The 19,426-nt window shown below is 36.4% G+C and overlaps 1 protein-coding gene across 4 annotated transcripts in view; it reads right to left on the bottom strand.

The window, feature by feature from the left end:
- Positions 1–15,251: 15,251 nt before the first annotated feature.
- The window catches only part of LOC134746618 (protein drumstick), a 39,380-nt gene continuing 35,205 nt past the window's right edge, over positions 15,252–19,426 (bottom strand). For 3 of the 4 annotated variants that reach the window (XM_063681047.1, XM_063681045.1, XM_063681046.1), the window contains exon 3: positions 15,252–16,532. In XM_063681047.1, the coding sequence (XP_063537117.1) occupies positions 16,484–16,532 (49 nt within the window). In that variant the 3' untranslated portion in view covers positions 15,252–16,483. Of the gene's footprint in view, positions 16,533–17,163; positions 17,238–19,426 lie in introns of all 4 variants that reach the window. The other variant, XM_063681048.1, reaches the window with a different exon arrangement.

Below are 19,426 nucleotides of genomic sequence, written 5' to 3'. Positions count from 1 at the left end.
CGTCAACGCGCCGGCTATCCTTGAACCAAACGGCGTTTTGAGGGACGACGGCAGGAGACCGGACGGTATGACCCTGGTCCCGTGGAAGATGGGACGGGTGCTGGTCTGGGACGCCACATGCGTCGATACACTAGCTCCGTCCCATCTACCAAGAACTTCGTTCAGGGCTGGGGCGGCTGCCGAGGCGGCTGAAGGCAAAAAGTTCGCTAAGTACCGAGGTCTCGGCCCACAATACCACTTTGTGGCATTTGGTGTCGAGACACTGGGGCCGTGGGGTCCAAGCGCAAAAGTTCTTTTTAAAGAACTTAGCAAAAAGCTCGTCGACGCAACCGGTGACCAGAGAGCTGGCGGCTTTCTCTCGCAGCGCATAAGTATTGCCATTCAGCGAGGGAATGCTGCCAGCATCTTTGGCACAATGCCGCGGGGGCCTTATTTAGATGTTTTTTAATTAAGAGTAGTTTTGTTTTTTAATTTATTTATTTATTTATAAGTTGTTATTCTTAGTTACTTTTAGTTTTACTCTTAAATAAATGAATTCCCAAGTGTCTAACAGAATATTCATGTAAATTTTTGTAAACGTGACAAACGGTTCAGTTTTTCTTCGGTTTTTCTTTGTGATCCCCATTTAGTCTATCACCCAAATTGCTGGTCTATATGTTTAGGTATCCAACGTATAAAATATAATCGATCTTTTAATTTACTTTAAGTACCTAATCATTTACATTCCTCTTAGCTGCCATAAAATAGAACGAGATTACAGATTATTAAATGTAAGAATAATCGATAAGTTTCAGCGTTTCCCATCCCTGGCAGGCCGCCGCCCACGCAGGTCGGTCGGCGCTCGCGCCGCCCCGCGCTCGTGACATAACATCACGGGATCGTTCAATATCTTTCGCAAGCCCCCATCCTCAACCTTCGGCAAACCAATTTAAAAACAAAAACCACCCGTCATAAAAATCAACACTTCCACACAACGAAATCTGCCCACGTACCACCTTTCCACTTTATTTCATTCAAGCCAATTAAACTTCCATGAATTGACAACGGGACTGGCTAGTCACAATATTGTAACATAATATCGGGTCATTAATGCAACGCGGAAATGTGTGGGTGCAAAACCACCGTAGCTAAACTATAATTTGAGATCTGTCCGATCCGTTAGCCTCTCCATAATAGCCGTGACCATGTATGTACAGTATAATTGTTGAGAGCGGTGATTAGTAGGTAAATAAGAATTTTAATTGTTAACACGTGCATCTAATTTTGTATATACACTGTCGTTTATAATGGTCGGTATTGATTTGGGTGCTCTCAACTTTCTATTTGTCTAAATACGTAAGTTTTGTTTGGGTCAGAGCCTAAACAAATACGTCTGATTTACATTTGGAACTTGAATGGTGTTAATCCGCTTAGTGAACGGATATTTAAATCGTTTGTTGTATTTTCCGTAGGTACTAGTCTTGTGTTTGCAAAAGTTAATCAAATACAGGAAATGGAAAATAAACAAATAGTTTGATGGTATTTGGAACTATTGAAATCCGCGCAGTAGTTTTGCAGGTAGACTTGGCGGCACCTGGCACCTTGCATACTTACCTCTTCCCCCACACTGCTCCACTATAGAGCACAGCTACTACGCTTAATACGTCTAACAATACTCACTTCAGCTTGCAACTCAAATGTCTATCAGTTTTGTGCATCATATCGAAATTTTATAACGAAAATTTCAGTTGAGGACGCCTGGCCAGGATGGCACGCGTCCGTTCCCCGCCCTCCTCGCGTGAAACCGCCATTTATTCAATGGAAATAACCTCTCCGGTTACACTAGCAACCCTGCACTTTTCGACAGGGTTGGTTAGCTCTTGTATCATCTTCAAACTTCAGGAAAATTACATTAATATTTATATACTAAAGAAAAAGTGACAGAGAACATTACTCCTCCACATACGAACCAGCGTCTTTAGCATTCACGTCTGACACCGAAACTGGGTCATAGCGACAACCGTCAAAATTTCCTATGGATATACAAATCAAAGAGACTTATGATCATTACTTATGATTATGACTTATTATCATTTAAACATGTAAATAATAAATTTTAAATAATAATTGTACCTACCTGACATAATTATCTTATACCTAATATTCTATTCATACTGATGTGTTTTTCTATGTAATTTAGATGTAAATAGTTGTAAATATGAAATACTGTATTTGACATGTAAAACTATGTTTTATAAAGGAATAAATGAATGAATGAATGAGCAGTTATATTCTTGCTTGGCCACTATAGCCCTCCCTATTCGGATCACAAGGGTATTATATGTGTAGACAAATCCTCTTGCACAGAATGCCTTGGCGACATTTTCTTAAAGACATCTGTTTCAATTTAAGTATAATTTAATTTGTTCAAAAGTGGTATTAAAAAAAGGTAAATTATTAAAGCTGTTTTGGTATGGTATGGGACATGAGACTTACCGTGTTATATAACTATTCTCGCACCGCTCTCGTGCCAAGCTCTCAGGCTTGACTAGCTGGAGTGAAAAACCTACGCAAAATTTTATAGCTATAGTAATATCCAAACCAGCATTTGCCTGCTTAATTTTGATCACTTCGTATGTAAATTTTGATACACAGTGTCCCATTTTTATTGATCTCTATGTAAAATGATAAATTTCAGTTCTTCAATAAACATCCTATGACTGCCTACTACCTCAGGTAAGCCTTTTCTTGCTCTTATTTATCCACTTTAAACACAACCCTAGCTAGCAAAATTGTTTCTGAATGAGCTGAGCTGAACGCTCTGCCATGTTGTACACGATGTAGGCTAACGCTTGTATCAAATATGCAGACGCACCGACGATATTTATGGCACAGCCACATTTATTGATAGAGGCAATCGTGGGTGAGCTTTTTCTGCTCTCAATCAAAGTATTCCAAAAATAAGTCACGTAAAATAAAATGAAGTCCATTTAAGGTTCGATCAACTTAATAATTTATTTCTATTTTCAAAATGTTTTTTAAGCATGTAATTAGGGTCAACACAAAATTAGTAAAATAAAAATGTTATAGGTATTCCATGGGACCCTTCGAGAGCAGAAATGGAAAATACAGAAGTTTTTTTTAAATTAAAGGGTTGTGGCGTCTCCTCCGTCACTGTCGACGTCGTATCGTGCCACAATGTTATTATGCCTAGAACGCAATTTTGTAGAAACCCACGTCGCGCTTACGGAGCTCCAAATGTCAGTTGCTATATGTGGTATTTTCTATAAAAAAGAACCTTAAGGTGACTGTCCGTTTCCAACCGCAGCTGCACTGCTGCTCCGACACTACTGCGGCGGCCCAAACGCGTCGGTGTTATTGTCAATTTCCATAGTAAAATGAATGACAAGACCGACTGCACGTAGCATGGCCATTTTTGCGTATTTGGTGTATTATTGCAACTGCGGCTGCAGACCGCACGTCAAATCTGTCACCTGCACTGAATTGTCTTTGATCACAGATATTAGTAGTTTTAAGCAAAGAGGATATAACCACTACGTTCTAAGGAGTTATTACACCCACGGATAAACAACTACGATGGTACCGTCGCCATATATCGCAGATATATCGGGGCGGCCAAGGAGCTCACAAATATCTGAACACGCCTTTATTGTCAAGGCGCTACAGTGCATGTTCAGATATATTTAGCACCTCGGTCGCTCCGACATATCTGATGGCGACTGTAGTACTACTGTAAACTTTTTTGCTAATCTATATTGAGCCATACGAGTATCACAGAGCCAGTTAGGAAACTAGAATGATAGGTCCGAAAAAGAGAGTGTCAAATTCGGAAGTTAACTATAGTCTGGCAAACCCTTCGAGCAACACCGGCTTCCGACACGTCGGAAGGGAGGAGCCCAAGCGATATCTTACCGTACAAATCGTTCTGCCATTTTTTGCGGGGAAAACGTGCACACAGTCGCACTTCTCACTCACTACTTGCAAAATCCAATCTCTAATTAGGATTGTTCATTTTTTTTATGTTCTATTTCGAAAACCATTTCGAGATATTAGGTTTTTAAACAGTTTCCGACATTTGCTGCGATATAATAATCGAGGATTGAAGATATTTCAACAAATATACTGATGACCTTAGTTTGACCTTCTCGCGAGGCTGAATATAATAATGTCATCGTATAGTAAAAGTTATCGAACCATAGTAAATAAATCCGTCACTCACGTAATTGTCAAAGATGTCATTGTCATCAATTGTCATAATAAAAAAATTCAGTTAAACCGCTAGTTTCTTACGATTTGATTTATAATTTTTAATACCTAAACAGTAGATTTTGATTGCTTAATATATCAAAAACCTTGTTTCCACTTGTGGGAATGATTTACAAAAATTATAGTCCGTGAAAGACGGTGTTGTCGTGAAGTAAATGTGGAATGGAATACTTCAAGTGTTACACACAATATTGCTGTGAGGATCACGTCGATGTAAGTATAAAATTAATATTATTTTACTACGAATATTTAAAAGTCCATTTTGGTGGTCGGGTCACTATTACCTATTTATTTTCTGTGATGATGTGGCCAGAATATCTAAAGACAAACCGTTTAACACAGCTTGTCCGCTACTAGCTCCGTTTTACTGATTTGAAGTTAAATTCAACAAACAGACATACATATACCTATATATAACTTGCAAGCAATAAATAAAAAACATTTATTTACATACAAGATATATACAGTGGTACTACGTAAACGAAATTAATAACTAGCTTAAATCTAAAATAGGCCCTTGAGGCATTGTACCAAGGATGCTGGTGGCATTTCCCCGCTGTATCGCAATGCTGATACGTTGTGCGAGAAAGCCGCCAGCTCTTCGGTCACCAGTTACGTCAACCAGACGCTTCGCGATTTCTGCAAACAACTTATGCGCGCTGGGACCCCATGGACCTAGAGTTTCAACTCCAATAAATCATATACATACAAAAATACATAGTTATATTCAAAATACAACATGAAACTGAAAAGATAATTTCTAATTTCCAGGTACCTACAAGTTGCAGTTCAAGGCTCAAGCTGCTGATATCACGATCATGGCGGACAAAACTAAAGTTAATAAAGAGTTGTGAAAAATAAAACATGTCTTATTTTTTACTTTTTTATTATTTTACGAAAAACCTGTTTCCCAAAAAAGTGTATACATTATATGTTCAACATGTTCTGCACGTAAGGTTGACATTGAGGGCTTTGTTTAGTAGCATTCAGTTGAAGTTGATTTAGGTTCTACTCTTGTTGATCCAGAAAATAATTGTATAGTTTATTATTAAATCTATGCCCACGCCCAGGCACTATTCTTGCTATAACTTTACATTCTCCGCCTTCTCTAGAAATTAGTACATTATATACATCCAATAAAACTAAGGTATATAACTTAAGGCAGATTTGTGGAATCAGCTTTCACAAATTTAGCGTATTTTGAGATTATTGATTTAGGGATTCAAATAATACGACGATATTATTTATAGATTCATTAAATAAACTGTTCTTTTATTTTTTCGTAGTTTTGCGAGGATAGCTATAAGCTCGACAGGGCACGAGCGATAGAGAGGCAAACAGAATACCGAATATCCGGCAAAGTGGCCAAATACGGAATAGTTGCCGAATATTCCTGGCAACTGTAATTGTATTGTAATATATCATATTATATAATGTCGTTTATGGTGACAATTTCTCATTTTGTCATTGCAAAGCCATTCCTGAGCTAAATAAAAGAAGCAATCATTTATTTTTATTACAAGGGGCAAAGATGTTATTTAATACCTCATGGTAACATATTGATATCCAAACATACGAAACGATACAAAATTGAACCACGAGAGAAGTGAATGGTTTAAAATTTAGAATATTGACAGTTGCGGAGGTCTCAAGGCATGAGGGTTAAACAAACTGTGTTACAGTGCAACACGTAATTCTTCACACCAACACGAGGAAACCATTTATTATTCAAATTAATTTATTAAAAGTTCTTTCTATCGGCCAAGGCGAGGGAAATATCTTTCTTCATAAAGGATTTCTTGTCTCGCCCGTCAAGTTTTATATGGATGGTGCGGTCATATCATAGAGTGCCGTCGCCCATTCACACCTGCAACTGGACAATATGAAGTGTAAATTACAAATTATTTTATTCATCATACTTCACTGTTTGGTACCTAAGGAAAGTGAAATTGGCTTAATATGGATACTTAGAAAGATAAATCTCTAATATTTTGCTAACACCGAACGACTGCCTGCCCACCATTGGATAATTTTATTCTTACGTGTCGCATCGTCATCTCCAGAACCCACGAATCACTTTGCAGAAATCAATAAAAGGCCTGCTAAAAGAGCCTACCTGGCATGGTTTTGAGGGGACGTTTATTACAGACTTCTAAATCCAGCCGCACGTTTCTGACGGCCGAGTACCTATACGTGATGCAGGTGGATCAAGTGCGCACTCCCCCCGTATATATCACGAACTCCATGAGTCCCGTTTCCGTCGGATTGCTGTGTGCGGTGGTCACGCATTTAGGCAAGAGGATGGGGAAGAAAATTTCACATTGTGAACTTACCTTAATGTTAAGAATAATTTTTCCTCTGCATTAATTTTATTTGAGTAATTTGACTGTATTTCGTCAATTATTAAGTCTCATTCAATGTTGAATTGCTTTTCATTTAATCGGCAATATTATCTGAATAAAGGATCACCATTAAATATCAGATTTTTTATTAATATTGCGTAGCTGCCTTCGTCGGACTCTGACTATTGTAGAAAGGCAAACTGGTCTTCTTTTTCATGTAGCATGTAGCATTATCGTCACTCGCTTCACGTAAAAAATACAAAAGTAAATTAGTATTTTATTTGTACGTCTGACATTATATGACTTGACATTGACAAGCCATCAACGAACGCTGTCGCGACTGCACGCCGCAACAGCCGCAGTCGTGCTGCTACAGTAGTGCGGCACCGCGTAACGTCGCAACTGCAGTGCAGCGGCAGTTACAAATGGACAGTCACCTTTATTGTCACTGGCGCTTACGCCATTATTAACGATGCTCCAATATAAATACAATGCCGCGCGACGCTGTGCGGCGTAAGCGCCATCGACAATAAGGTCCCTTTTCATAGAAAATGCCGACCAACTCTCAGTGGACTTCGGTCCCTAGGCATAAAAACCCGCCTGGTGAGAGTACTATCTATTGGCCCTCTCTACTTGCTACAGGGTTAAGTCCAAAGTAAGGGTTATCGGTCATTCAGTTTAACCAGAGCCCTACGCTCGCGTAACTATTGCCACAGTTATGTTTTACCCCCTCTACGCTTACGTACACTCAGCGTCAATTATACTTTGTAGCAACCAAAGCAGGTAAATAGTTCGGTACACCATATATTTATTTCACGCTGAGTGTACATAGATACCTATTTATAAATGAGTGTACCCTTCAAATCATTCAAACATAGGCGGCAACGCCGGCAACCAACCCAAAAGCAATCGTTGATTTGCCGCGACCGCAATTGCGACGCTCTGTCACGGAGTTTGACCGCATCACTCATTCCTTCCGCGAAGCTAGTCCTACATGAGAGCACCGTGAACTATGACTGACATGAAGTTAGTACTTGCTTCTATAAATTATGGACAAGACTTACAAGCTGCCTATTGAAATTAAAAAATGCCGAAAACTTTGCAGTTTCAGGGTTGGTTGATTCCAAATTGCCCAAACAGTTATCCAGAATGACCTAATAAATCCGCCTGCGAAGTACGTATAGTATATCCCTGTTTATTTTACTCCCTATATTTTTATCTGCACGTGAAGCTCAGTCACAGAGTTTAACCGCATCAGCATCACATTCCTTCCGCGAAGCTAGTAGTACTATTACAGAAGAGTACCGAACTACGATTGCGATGAACTTGGTGCTTATTTTCATTATAACTATAAAATTTATAATAACCCCTACGTTATATGGCATTAAAATCCAGTTTAAAAATAGCTGATACTATTCAAACTGCTGGATCGATTTCTATAAAACATAGCAAAGAACCACTGCACGAAAACTCGCTTTCACAAATATTCGAAATCGGCCCATTCGATGGAGAGCTACGATGCCACAGACAGACAGACATTGGCGTCAAACAAAATTACAACACCCCGCTTTTTGCGTCGGGGGTTAAAATTTTGCGTAACCTGCAGTATTGTAGTCGGTAGCTTACTGCTGCAGTATTTCGGAGCGATTGCTGCTGACTACGTTGCTCCTGCAAATGTCAAAATCAGAGAACAGAGCTTTACCAAGCTTTAGTAGCTTCAAGTGACAAGAAATGTACATCCTACTTGGAATTACACAATGTTGATTTACTATCCATACAATTTCTCCTCATATCAAACGGTATGCCATTCTGCTACGGTGCTATTCGTCATTTCATTTCTTCTACAGTAACTACCTATACCTACACTAGAAACTATACAGACTATGTCACGCAATAAGTCTAATGCTACATTTATTTAGTAACATTGTTTTTGTAGGAAAACTTACGACTTCCTATATACGATGCAATGTTTAATTTGGCCTGAACATAATAGTAGGTGTAAGGAGAGAATCTAAAAGAGCTTCAAATTATGTATTTGTTGGAAACATAATGTATCTAAGCCCCATTTATAAATCTTGTCACCAAAACCGTAAACAGACTTAACGTGTATTTAGTTACAATCACGTAAAGATTTAGTTTCAAGTGACCGACCACTCGTATTTCCCGAAATCCGATTTTCATTCATAACCCAGCGCCATTGATTAAATAAACCACAAGGCGATGAATGAACTATTCTTAGCCTTAATTATCAAATTACATTGAATGAGTTTTGTGTATCATATTAGGTTGTGAATGAACCATTTCCTGAATGGCGGCGAGCTGTCCAAACGTATTTAACGATTACATCGCACGCGAAAATTGTCCATACAAAATCGATCCATTAAATTGGACCATTGACTCCAAGTAAAAACAATCGATCTCTATTCTCTTATAGCTATTAATATAATTATTTGACTCGAGAATACATTCAGGAAATTGCTGGAACATTTGTTTCTAACGATTTTGGAGGTTTTTTGTTGATTAATTCTTTTGTTTTTTATCGTTTTTGATGGGCACGTAGGTATACAAAGGCGTTTAGTGACGTTTAGTAAAATAACATTGGTAATTTAAATTATATTAACTTTTAGATATTTTGATTTTAAGGTAATTTTATACTTACTGTATAGTTTGTGTGAGTTGTAAAACCAACATTAAGAAGTTATTATATACCATGTCCTTCACCTGAACGACCGTATATTTAACGATGATTATTATGTATGTATGTACAGTCAGCAATACTATTCGCTTAGCGCCTTTGCATACAAATTTCTATGCAGGCGGGGTATCTTTTTTTTTCTTTGCTCTGCACATATGTATAAACTCTTTATTGTATAAAACATAAATATGGCACAGGATAGGCAGTACAAAGGCTTCATTTATGTTGATTAGGTCTGGGTCTGTAGTCTAAAGTTACATATTTGCACAATTAGCTACATAGACTTGTTCAGTGTCTTGATAATATGGTTTAATAATTTTGACTAACCCACAAGATGCCCTAATACGGTCATTTGCCTACTTAAAACACTACTTACACGTCATAATTTTAGTCTGGGTAAAAGGGTTCCCTTTCTACAAATGACTAATACCCGATCTCCAAAACTAATTAACTTTACCCATTAATAAAGCACGATTACACTCAGGCGTACAATTACAAACAGTGAGAGAGACATTTATACCTTTCCTTGATAAAATGCAGTAAGTACTTGTTACGGCAAGATAGGATATACGACCCTATTTTAGGGTAAATTAAGCTTATTGTTGCTGCTTATAACAAGTGACGCTTAGGCCCGTTTAACCAGGAAACGAGACATTTGTTTCAGCAGACAATGTGTGTGAACTGCACTCATTAGCGATAGGACACCTACGCTTACTATTGACCAGGGTAGCTTCCTGGTATGGCTTTAGGCATGATTTATTTATTTCAAAAACAAATACGACAGTCAAATGAAAATTCCTCATTTCGATTCAAGACATCTAGGATATTTAGGTCAACATTTAAAAAAAAATTTTTTGCAAAGAAGTTTTTGCAGGTATTGCAAAACAGAGATTGAATTACAGTTTTGAATGATTCACGGTTAGTTTCACTAGACTTATATTGACCGAGATATGGACCGTGTATCGGAAGCTCGCAAAAAATACAAAAGGTAATCACGGTCCATATCCCGGACAACATAAGTCTAAAAATTGAATTGTTGGTATAAATAGATAACTGTACGCTTCAAGTGATCTTAATTTGAAAACTTGTTACTTTTCATTACCATCATAATTTTTCGGCCGTAGTTGCCAACTACTGAGCAACAATATGATAACTAGTATTCATGTTTTCTAATAAGTACCTAAATATTCTAGTGCATTACCATCACTCTCCCTGATGAGGTATTTATTAGTAGGTAATATGTGCGACTCAATTTAACTTGAATCCTCAACGGCATTCCCAACATCGCGCGTTAAGCGCAATCATTTCTCTTACCATTACATTAATGCAGAAGTCAGAACTAGTGACCTTACTGGCATTCAAGTGACCTGCCTAGCGTGGGTGAGGTACAGCGAGCTGCAAAATTGCATGGATACATTATGAATGGAGTTTATTCATACATTGGCCATGTACCTTTGCAGCTGGGTGTAACTATATGCCACAAATCCTAAGCGCCTTATTCAAAAACAAGGCAGTGTCATGAGTAAAAGCTATTAATGTTATGTAATAAATGGTGAAAATTATAACTTTTTTTATACCTCAAATAAGCAGGTTGTATTTAAGTACCTATTTTGAAACCTTCAGGTATATTTAGCACGCCAATAATTCCGTGCTCGGTTATCACATAAACTATCACTGAAATAAACTAATACTTACTCCAAGTGCTGAGCTTAACCAACCCAAGTGAAACCAAAAACATGCAAAAAGACAAAGTGAAGCTTTTGGTTCTTGTCAAACATCATGCCTAGCTGTTACACAGTCAATGTCTCGAGTTAACATTTATTTCCGTGACACTACCAACCAATACCAATAGGTAGCTGACTGCCTCGAATGTAATTCACCGACCTACAGAATAATCTTCCTATAATTTGCCCGCCGAATCCCCGTCACAATACTGCAATAATGCTCACGTTCTGCGCCTTCCGCGTTTTGTCTGTGCCTGCCGCGAGGGAATTAGCTCAGGTCGTGGATTATTGCGACCTGGGTAGTCCAGGCACGAATTGGGCACTATTCAATTATTAAGCCAGTCAGCGACAGCTTCGGATTTTATGAGTTTGAGGAGGGACCGTGAGGACAATTCGAGATGCGGGCTTATAGGGCAACGCTGCACATTTTGTATACCCTAGTTGCGAGAGTTTTACTAAGTATGATAGGCTGAATCTCTGTATCAAATTTTTGGTTTATGATTTGTATTCTGGTAGGTATGGTATGCAACCTTTATAATTGTCCGGTTAACCGTGTCACGTCATTATGTTTGCTTTACCTTTTTTGAATCTAATTAGTACAGATCATTAAGTCTTTTCAGTTTTTGATATTCTCATACCTAATTAATACCTATCAAAATTCTAGAAGCAATCAAAGTAAAACTACTCCTAACTTGGCAATCGGTATACACACAGTAATCCATCTATATTGGCAGTCAGGAAAAGAACTAATTTATGGATACACTTATGAGTAGCTAATAGCCCTAATAGGTGTCTTTGCAATAAGAAAGAAATAAACATTTAAAAGTAGGTACAGTCAGGATCAAATAGATAGCCAAGGTTGCCAAATATACCGGAACACATCCTTATTTCTATAGTAACAATGGTGGGTTACGATTAAAGGATGACTCACGTTAGACCGGGCCGTGACCGGGCCGGAGCTTCCGGCGCTTACTTTTCTATGACATGACAGGTGATCACGTGATGCTTTCCATAGAAAACGAAGCGCCGGAAGCTCCGGACCGGTCACGGCCCGGTCTAACGTGAGTCATCCTTTACTTGGTAACTTGGCCAATTTGGTCGTCACTATCTATTTGAAGCTGACTGAAGTGACTGTACTTAATGTTTACTCACAACGCCAGCAAAAAGTTCGAATCACAGATACACGGGCATGGCGAAGTCCGACTGGCGCAACATCCGTGTCAAACTACCAGACTAGACTTACAAAACCATTTAGTCACCACGACAACTGGGTCGTGGGAACCTGAGCCTGATGTGAGTTGGTAAAAAATTGCTTTCTCGCCGTGCAAGCTTCCGTTGGGACTCGGAGGCATCGGAGTCATTTGCTTACCGAGATAGCAAGCTGTTGGTTAAAAAAAAACCAGTATAAGAGCGTTTATTATGATGATTTTTCTGCAAGGTGAATTATGTATTGTATATGCGTACTCAATAAATTTTATCCGACATCGCACAAAAATCGTATTTTGGTTGCAGGCTATTGAAAGTTTTCTCGTATGAGTACATATTTACATAACTGAAAAAAAATATCAATCAATGAAATAATTTCTGTTTATTATTTTATATTTTTTACTATAGCATGTTGTCCAGGTCCAGTCATATATTCCCGTCTCTCTAAATTTCAGGACTTATGGCTGTGTTTAAAAAAACACACACTAGGTTATCATCTATAGAAATATTACTCATTATCTATGGCAATATTCATACAAAGTGACGCATTCTCATTGCTCTTGAGTAGTTACAGATCTCGGTTTCGCCGAGAGCTCTACAGCTCTACTGCGCTCGCTATCATAAGGAATACACAGCCTGACCGTAGATAGCATCTAAGATGACTGATAGGTCGCGAAACGACTCAGTGAATCACGGCTGTTGCTGAGCGTTGAGGTCCTGGTACTTTCCAGTTCGGGCGTCGTCGTAAACACGGATGTAAAACCCTGGTAGTCTGAGTGGCGTGCGGCTTCCAAACTGGCGGTCATGGGTTCAAAATCCGGCTAGTCCCGAGTTTTTAGGACTTGTAGGATATTTATAGCAATTATAACTAACAGTCGCTTTTCGGTAAAGGAAAACATCAAGAGGACATATGCATACATCCACAAAGATGCTGATGTATTATGACCAAAATCGGCATCGGGCTAGCGGGAACGCTCAAAATGGGGACCAGACATGTTTAATACTAAAAGAGGCCTATGTGCCCAGTGGGAAGCACATAGCTTACTAATATAATATAGACGACACACGGATGTGGACCACAAAAAGGACTACATTTAAGATGTTTTAATAACAGGCCTCATCGGGACCATTTGGTAAATTTTCTAAAAAATGTAAACATCACCAGCTATCTAGAGTCGGACCACGCTAAGTTTTCATGCTAAGAGCTACGTTAAGTATGGAGCTTATAGGGAGATGTGTGCATTCTTAATGCCAAGTTTGTGCCAAATTAGCGTGGCCAGAGTATGGATGGTAAAGAAAGGATGCCAATCTCTTATGGCAGAATTGTTGCAAAAGTGACCGCTTTCAGCTTTAAATAATAGTTCCTAATCTCTCCGGTGGCGCTAGTTAGGCTCTGGGACATGAGTATAACATGAACCATATAAGGCAACAAATAACCCGACCAAATTACGTAGGTTGTTTTTGGTAGTATTTCGGTGTATGGTGGCGCCGCCTAATTACTGTTTTTTGATGGACACTTTTCATAAATAGAGATTTGGCTCCTTTATACAGTCTCCATGGGCCAGAGTCTACTGTTATTCAGTGTCAATAACACTACAGACTACAGAGCACCAAACTCTTTAGTAAGACAGACTTAAAGTTAGAGGCGGCCTTGTCAATGGTTTCTATAGGAATCGACTCGACTGTTTCAGTATATTTGACATGTTATTGTCTGAATTGACAGAAATCACTGTAAATAGTGCTGTGGTATGCGTCGATATTTTTTATCACATCAGTTAAAGATAGGTATCGAAGGATCTGGTAATTATTTTAATTAAATAAAAATACAATACTTGATGATCCTTTAAGACCATATTTTTGAATCAAAATATTTAATAATCTATATATTATATCCAAATATTATAACTATGACAAGTGGTAGGGACCAGAGGGTAGCAAATTTATAAATACTTTTAACATCGATATAACGCCGCTCCAAGTTAATTATCATTGTGTTTAGTTTTTGTATTTCAAATTGTACGTATAAAAAGGTCGTCTTAGCTATTCATAATCTAAAAAAAAAAAAAAACGAAAAATTATTAAATAATATTTTCCGAGCATCACTATTAGGTACGAATGGGTGACATGTACTAGTAAATCAATAGGTAATGGATTTATAACAAACGCATTCGGCGTCTTTATTGAAGTTCAGCGCCATCTACATTTAACCCACTAAAATACAATTGTATGGAAATCAGCACTCTATGTGCATCTTTCTCGTACTTCTGAGCTAGCTTTGCACCGATTTGTATAAAACAAAGTGATGAAGTGTCATGATATCTATCACCGTCATATTTTGATAGAAATGATGACATCGCCACACTTTGTCATTGCAAATGCCATGCAGAGTGAAGATTTATCTGGTCTCTCGTTTATGGTCCGACTCTACAAATGCACGCGGCGTTGTATGGTTAGCACTCTTTATATATCTTTCTCTGTGTTAGTACTTATGTTGGTGACTAAGTGGAGCCCCGCTATCTGTCGTTGCCGCCGTATTACACGCTAACCAGTTTACTTCATAAATTACCCTGTTCCCTGTTCTACATTATATAAATATGTATACAGGTTTCGCCTTATTACAATGGAATAAGGTCGATAAAAGATAACTTTGGTATTTACTTCTGAGGTTGGTGCTTGTTTTGTATCAAAAGATTTTTTGAGATAACAGAAAAATGTCATTAGGATAATTAATTAATTATAGGACTCATCGAAAGGTATTTTATTAAAGGCTTATGGTGTGCTAGAACAAAAAAAACCTTTCAGGCTAATAATATAAAGTAACTAGACCGTTTACTTTATATTAGCCTGACAGCCTATTCCAATAGTTGCCAGGCCGTTTGTCACCTCTATTTCTTGGAATTAGACGATGGCAACTATAGCGATAGCCCTGTTTAGTAAAGTGTTTTTTTTTAAACATTTAAGTAAGAAATAAATACAAGCGTAACAAGCACCTATCATAGTGGATAAAGAAAACTACACTTTTAATTACTGAATTTTTATTATCATCGATTTACAATAAAATGGAATACATAATAACATATTCGAAAAATATTATTTTATACAACTACACTATAAAAAATATGGCTACGAGACAGACAACCTGTCCATTATTGGCACATGGATTATTTTCATTATTAACCATTCCTACTATTATTTCAATAATTAAAACAATATTTGTTAATTTCCAATGTTTTAATATAATAGTGTCAAATAGTGTCTCATGTGACACTTCATATATAAAAAATATTTATATACTGTGCGTAAAGACAATACAATATAATATTTAGAAAACCTTACCAAGTCTATTTCGCAAAAGCATCGAAATAAAGGTAAAGTTATTGAGAAAGCCAATTAAACAAATAACATGCCTACACTATTTATCCTTAAACGTTCTAGATTAAAAGAAAATTTTGAATTTTCAAATAACATATACGTTTAAGTAAGTGGAATAGTTGAAAAATTACAAATTCATCATAGAGGGTGACCATAGGCTTAGTAAAACTGTGAAATGAAATGATACTAAACGTAAAGATAATAACTATTCAAAAATATAGGTTTGCAATATGGTTAAAATGACAGTAGAATTTGCTTTTCATCTGGATTTGAGATGCGTCAAACTTTAAACTTTTGTTGATTACATACCTAATACTTTCGTATTTATAGATCTTTCTTATGTGCTATATCTAGATCAAACAATTCTATAAGTAGTTTTTACTAACATTCTAAATATTAGGAACAACCCACAAAATATACATCAAGCAGTTTATGGAACGCTACTTACTTACTAAATACTAATAAATAAGAAATCATGGAAATACTTTCATATTGTAAAATAAATCTGTTCTCATATGAAATACATAATTATTTGAAATTATTTATGTACGTTCCACGTATTAGTAGCTTAAAACCATAACAATATTTTAAATATCATATAAATATTTTTTTACATTAAGATATAAGCTAAGCAATTAAGCTGTTTAAATGCTACCATCACTTACTCTAATAAATACTATTTACAGATCACCAGAATGTTCTTAAATTAGTTTTTTGCTGCGAAAACTTATAGCTATAAGTTTTCTTGCTTAAATTTCTGATAAATTCGAACAATAACAAGATCCCATCCTGGCGGAGTTAATGGTGAAGCACGAATACTGTTACGTAGAGATTATCCCGATTATTACTAAATGCGGATACACATGAGTCTTGAATGATCACCATCTTAGACATGCGGCCTCCTTGTTTGGATTGTAATGGATTTCTCTGTAACAAATAAGTAAGTACAAAATTAATAATGAACAACAGACTATAACAACTAAAGGGAAATATCAAATATAGTAATCTCTTTTCTTGAGCTCAGATACATAAATAAATATTTGAAATGAACCTATTTTAATGTTAGATATTTATCAAGTTGTATTTCATAAACATATTAAAGAAATGTTGTTAGATATACTGTGTATTATATCTTTGTTTTCTTTGTAATCCAATAAATAAATACATAAATATATTTTAATAATAATTTTAAAGTGCGTGAGTAGAAGAATCCAAAACATTATTAAAACACCAATGTTAGTTTTAAAATAATATAGGCACTAATATGTAAAAATCGATTTCATGGAAACGTGTAAACTTATTACAGCTGATAAGTCGCAAGTTCATATGAAAAGGACAGTTCACAAATATTGTTAATAATACAATTGAAATGCTTGGGCATTTGTGTAGCACGATCATTTTAAGCAACATTTATGTGCGGTCCTCTTCACTGATTATATTTTTTCAACTAAATGAAAAGGATTGGCACTCATGCCTTTTCTGAATGTGAAACTCTCTTCTCGAGTATTATGATAACTGTTATTATTTGTTATCAAAGTAGGAATAAAAATATCCTTACTCTATCGTGTAAGAGAGACCGCTGAGTTGGATCGTGCTTTCTCCTTCCTTCACCGCCACAAGCATTGACTACATCTACAACAATTGAGAAAAACATGTTAAATCAATTACAAAATATTACATTTTCATGTTATAATTGCAATTAAGTAGATAATACACCGAAGAAAAAGATGTTAGGCCGGTGCGTAGAAGAATTATGTGCAAATTGTGCAACCAAGTGTTGTAAGTTAGATCAGAATATTTATAGCTGTACCCTCAATTGACCATTGTCAGCTTGGAAAATCTTACCTACTAAATAATACAAGTCGTAATACGTTGTAATGCATGGTCACCCTGGTGCTGGTCAATTGAAAATACATCTATTAGAGGGCCATTTTGAAGTCATCACGATTTACGATTTTTGTAAACACTAAAGAAACCGTTTATTCTTTATCATCTAAAACGGCATACTAAAGACACAATTGTTATCTTAAACCACGGTAAATCTCAAAAACAAAAACACTAAAAAACATTTAAAAGATCCTTGCGGTACTCGGTTAATCTGCCGATTTTCCGAGTATAACTTTAAAAAAAAACTAACCGTCGCTTAAACAAGATTATGTCTTTACGCCTTAAAAAGTAAGACCCTCAAACACATTTTCGTTCTGTTTCCGTCCGCAACAATGAACAGTTTCAACTCTAAAAAAAGGGTTTTAACGTTTTAAAAAGGATTAATGTCGAACGTGCCAACGTTATTCATATTAAACCCTTAAACCGTGGCTAAAGACTCAATTCCAAGCCGTGAAAATTGTCCGCTAAAGTAAGTCGTAAAATATTTGGCAACAAACTTTGCACGTTACGGTCCTTTTGCGTCGCGAAATTACAAATTTTAAAAATGCATATTGCATACCTACTTAATATACCTATTTGTTTGTAAAGGGAACGGCAATATAATATAGGCATATTTGGGGTAACTAAACAGGGATTACCTAAGCTACTGAAACACATTGAGGACCAATTTTTATATATAGTAAAAATAAACGTGACATTCTGACATTGCTAATATAATTTTAAAATGTCATTCAACCGCATATCAGTTCAAACGGCCTCGAATAAAAAAATCCCTTTATTTAATTTTAGGCTTAATTTAACTACAATTGTGGTTGAATTTGAAATACTTTTGCTAATTGACTTAATGCATTTCAGTTATAAACAAGCAATATGTCGCCACTAATTATATATGTGGTCGTGATTATGGTATTATGTCTTCACTCTTCATAACGTCGGTTGCTCGACACCTTAATCTTTGTGAGATGATCAATTTTTTGTTGTTTTAACTCAGTCGTGTTCAGACAATAGAATGATTAAAATTAGTCTTTGTTTATGCGCTTATTTTTAAACCGTTATGTTTTTAATTTATGAATAGTTACAATATTATTTCTAAAAAGTACCGGTAAATTTCCAAATACATATGTAGTATCACCAAAGGAGCCGATTTTTATTATTTCGTTACTTTGATAAAATTTGGTAAGTTTGAAGTTCTCCTCATTCTGTGCGGAATAAACACGAAATGTATAATGTAATTTTTGTTGTTACGAAAATTGTATACGTTTTCGTAACCCAGGGGTAGATTTTATACGTTTTCATAACTCAGGGGTAGATTTTTTTAAGACATACCTACGCTTATATTGAACAGAATAGGGAAGTCTATGTGGTTGTTACGTTGCGCGTATCACTGTCGACGTGTCGATAAAACATTTGTCGCTCTAAATGTATGTCATTTATGAAATGCACGCTTTATCAATTTATGGTACAATTTAACCTGTCATGGGTGTTTTCTGTGTATCTAAGTATGTATTTATCTGTTTAGGTACATATATCGTCGCCTAGATATACAGTCAAGTTTAAAATATATGGGCGCATACAACTTACTTATAATATGTTTAAATTCGTACTTTAAGTTTATAAGAGCTACGATACATATTTTTACACTTGACTGTACCCAATACCTACCCATAGTACAAGCTTTGTTTAGTTTGGGACTAGGTTGCTGGTAAGATTGTACCCAAATATTTAATTATTATCCCCAAAATGTGTAAACCCACGTTAATTTTGCAATAAAATGTCAACCCAAAAAGTATACGATTAAAGTTGATATCTTATTGCAAACTGAATGTTGATTGACACATTATTTCTAAACAGCATCCATTCATCGTTCACATTTTTTTGTACTAAGATCTAATTCGGAATAGTTTTCTCAACACGATCCCGCGCGAAGTGTTAAG

This window comes from Cydia strobilella, chromosome 13, assembly GCF_947568885.1.
Source record: "Cydia strobilella chromosome 13, ilCydStro3.1, whole genome shotgun sequence".
Lineage (NCBI taxonomy): Eukaryota > Metazoa > Arthropoda > Insecta > Lepidoptera > Tortricidae > Cydia > Cydia strobilella.
This window is presented reverse-complemented; position numbering and strand designations above follow the sequence as displayed.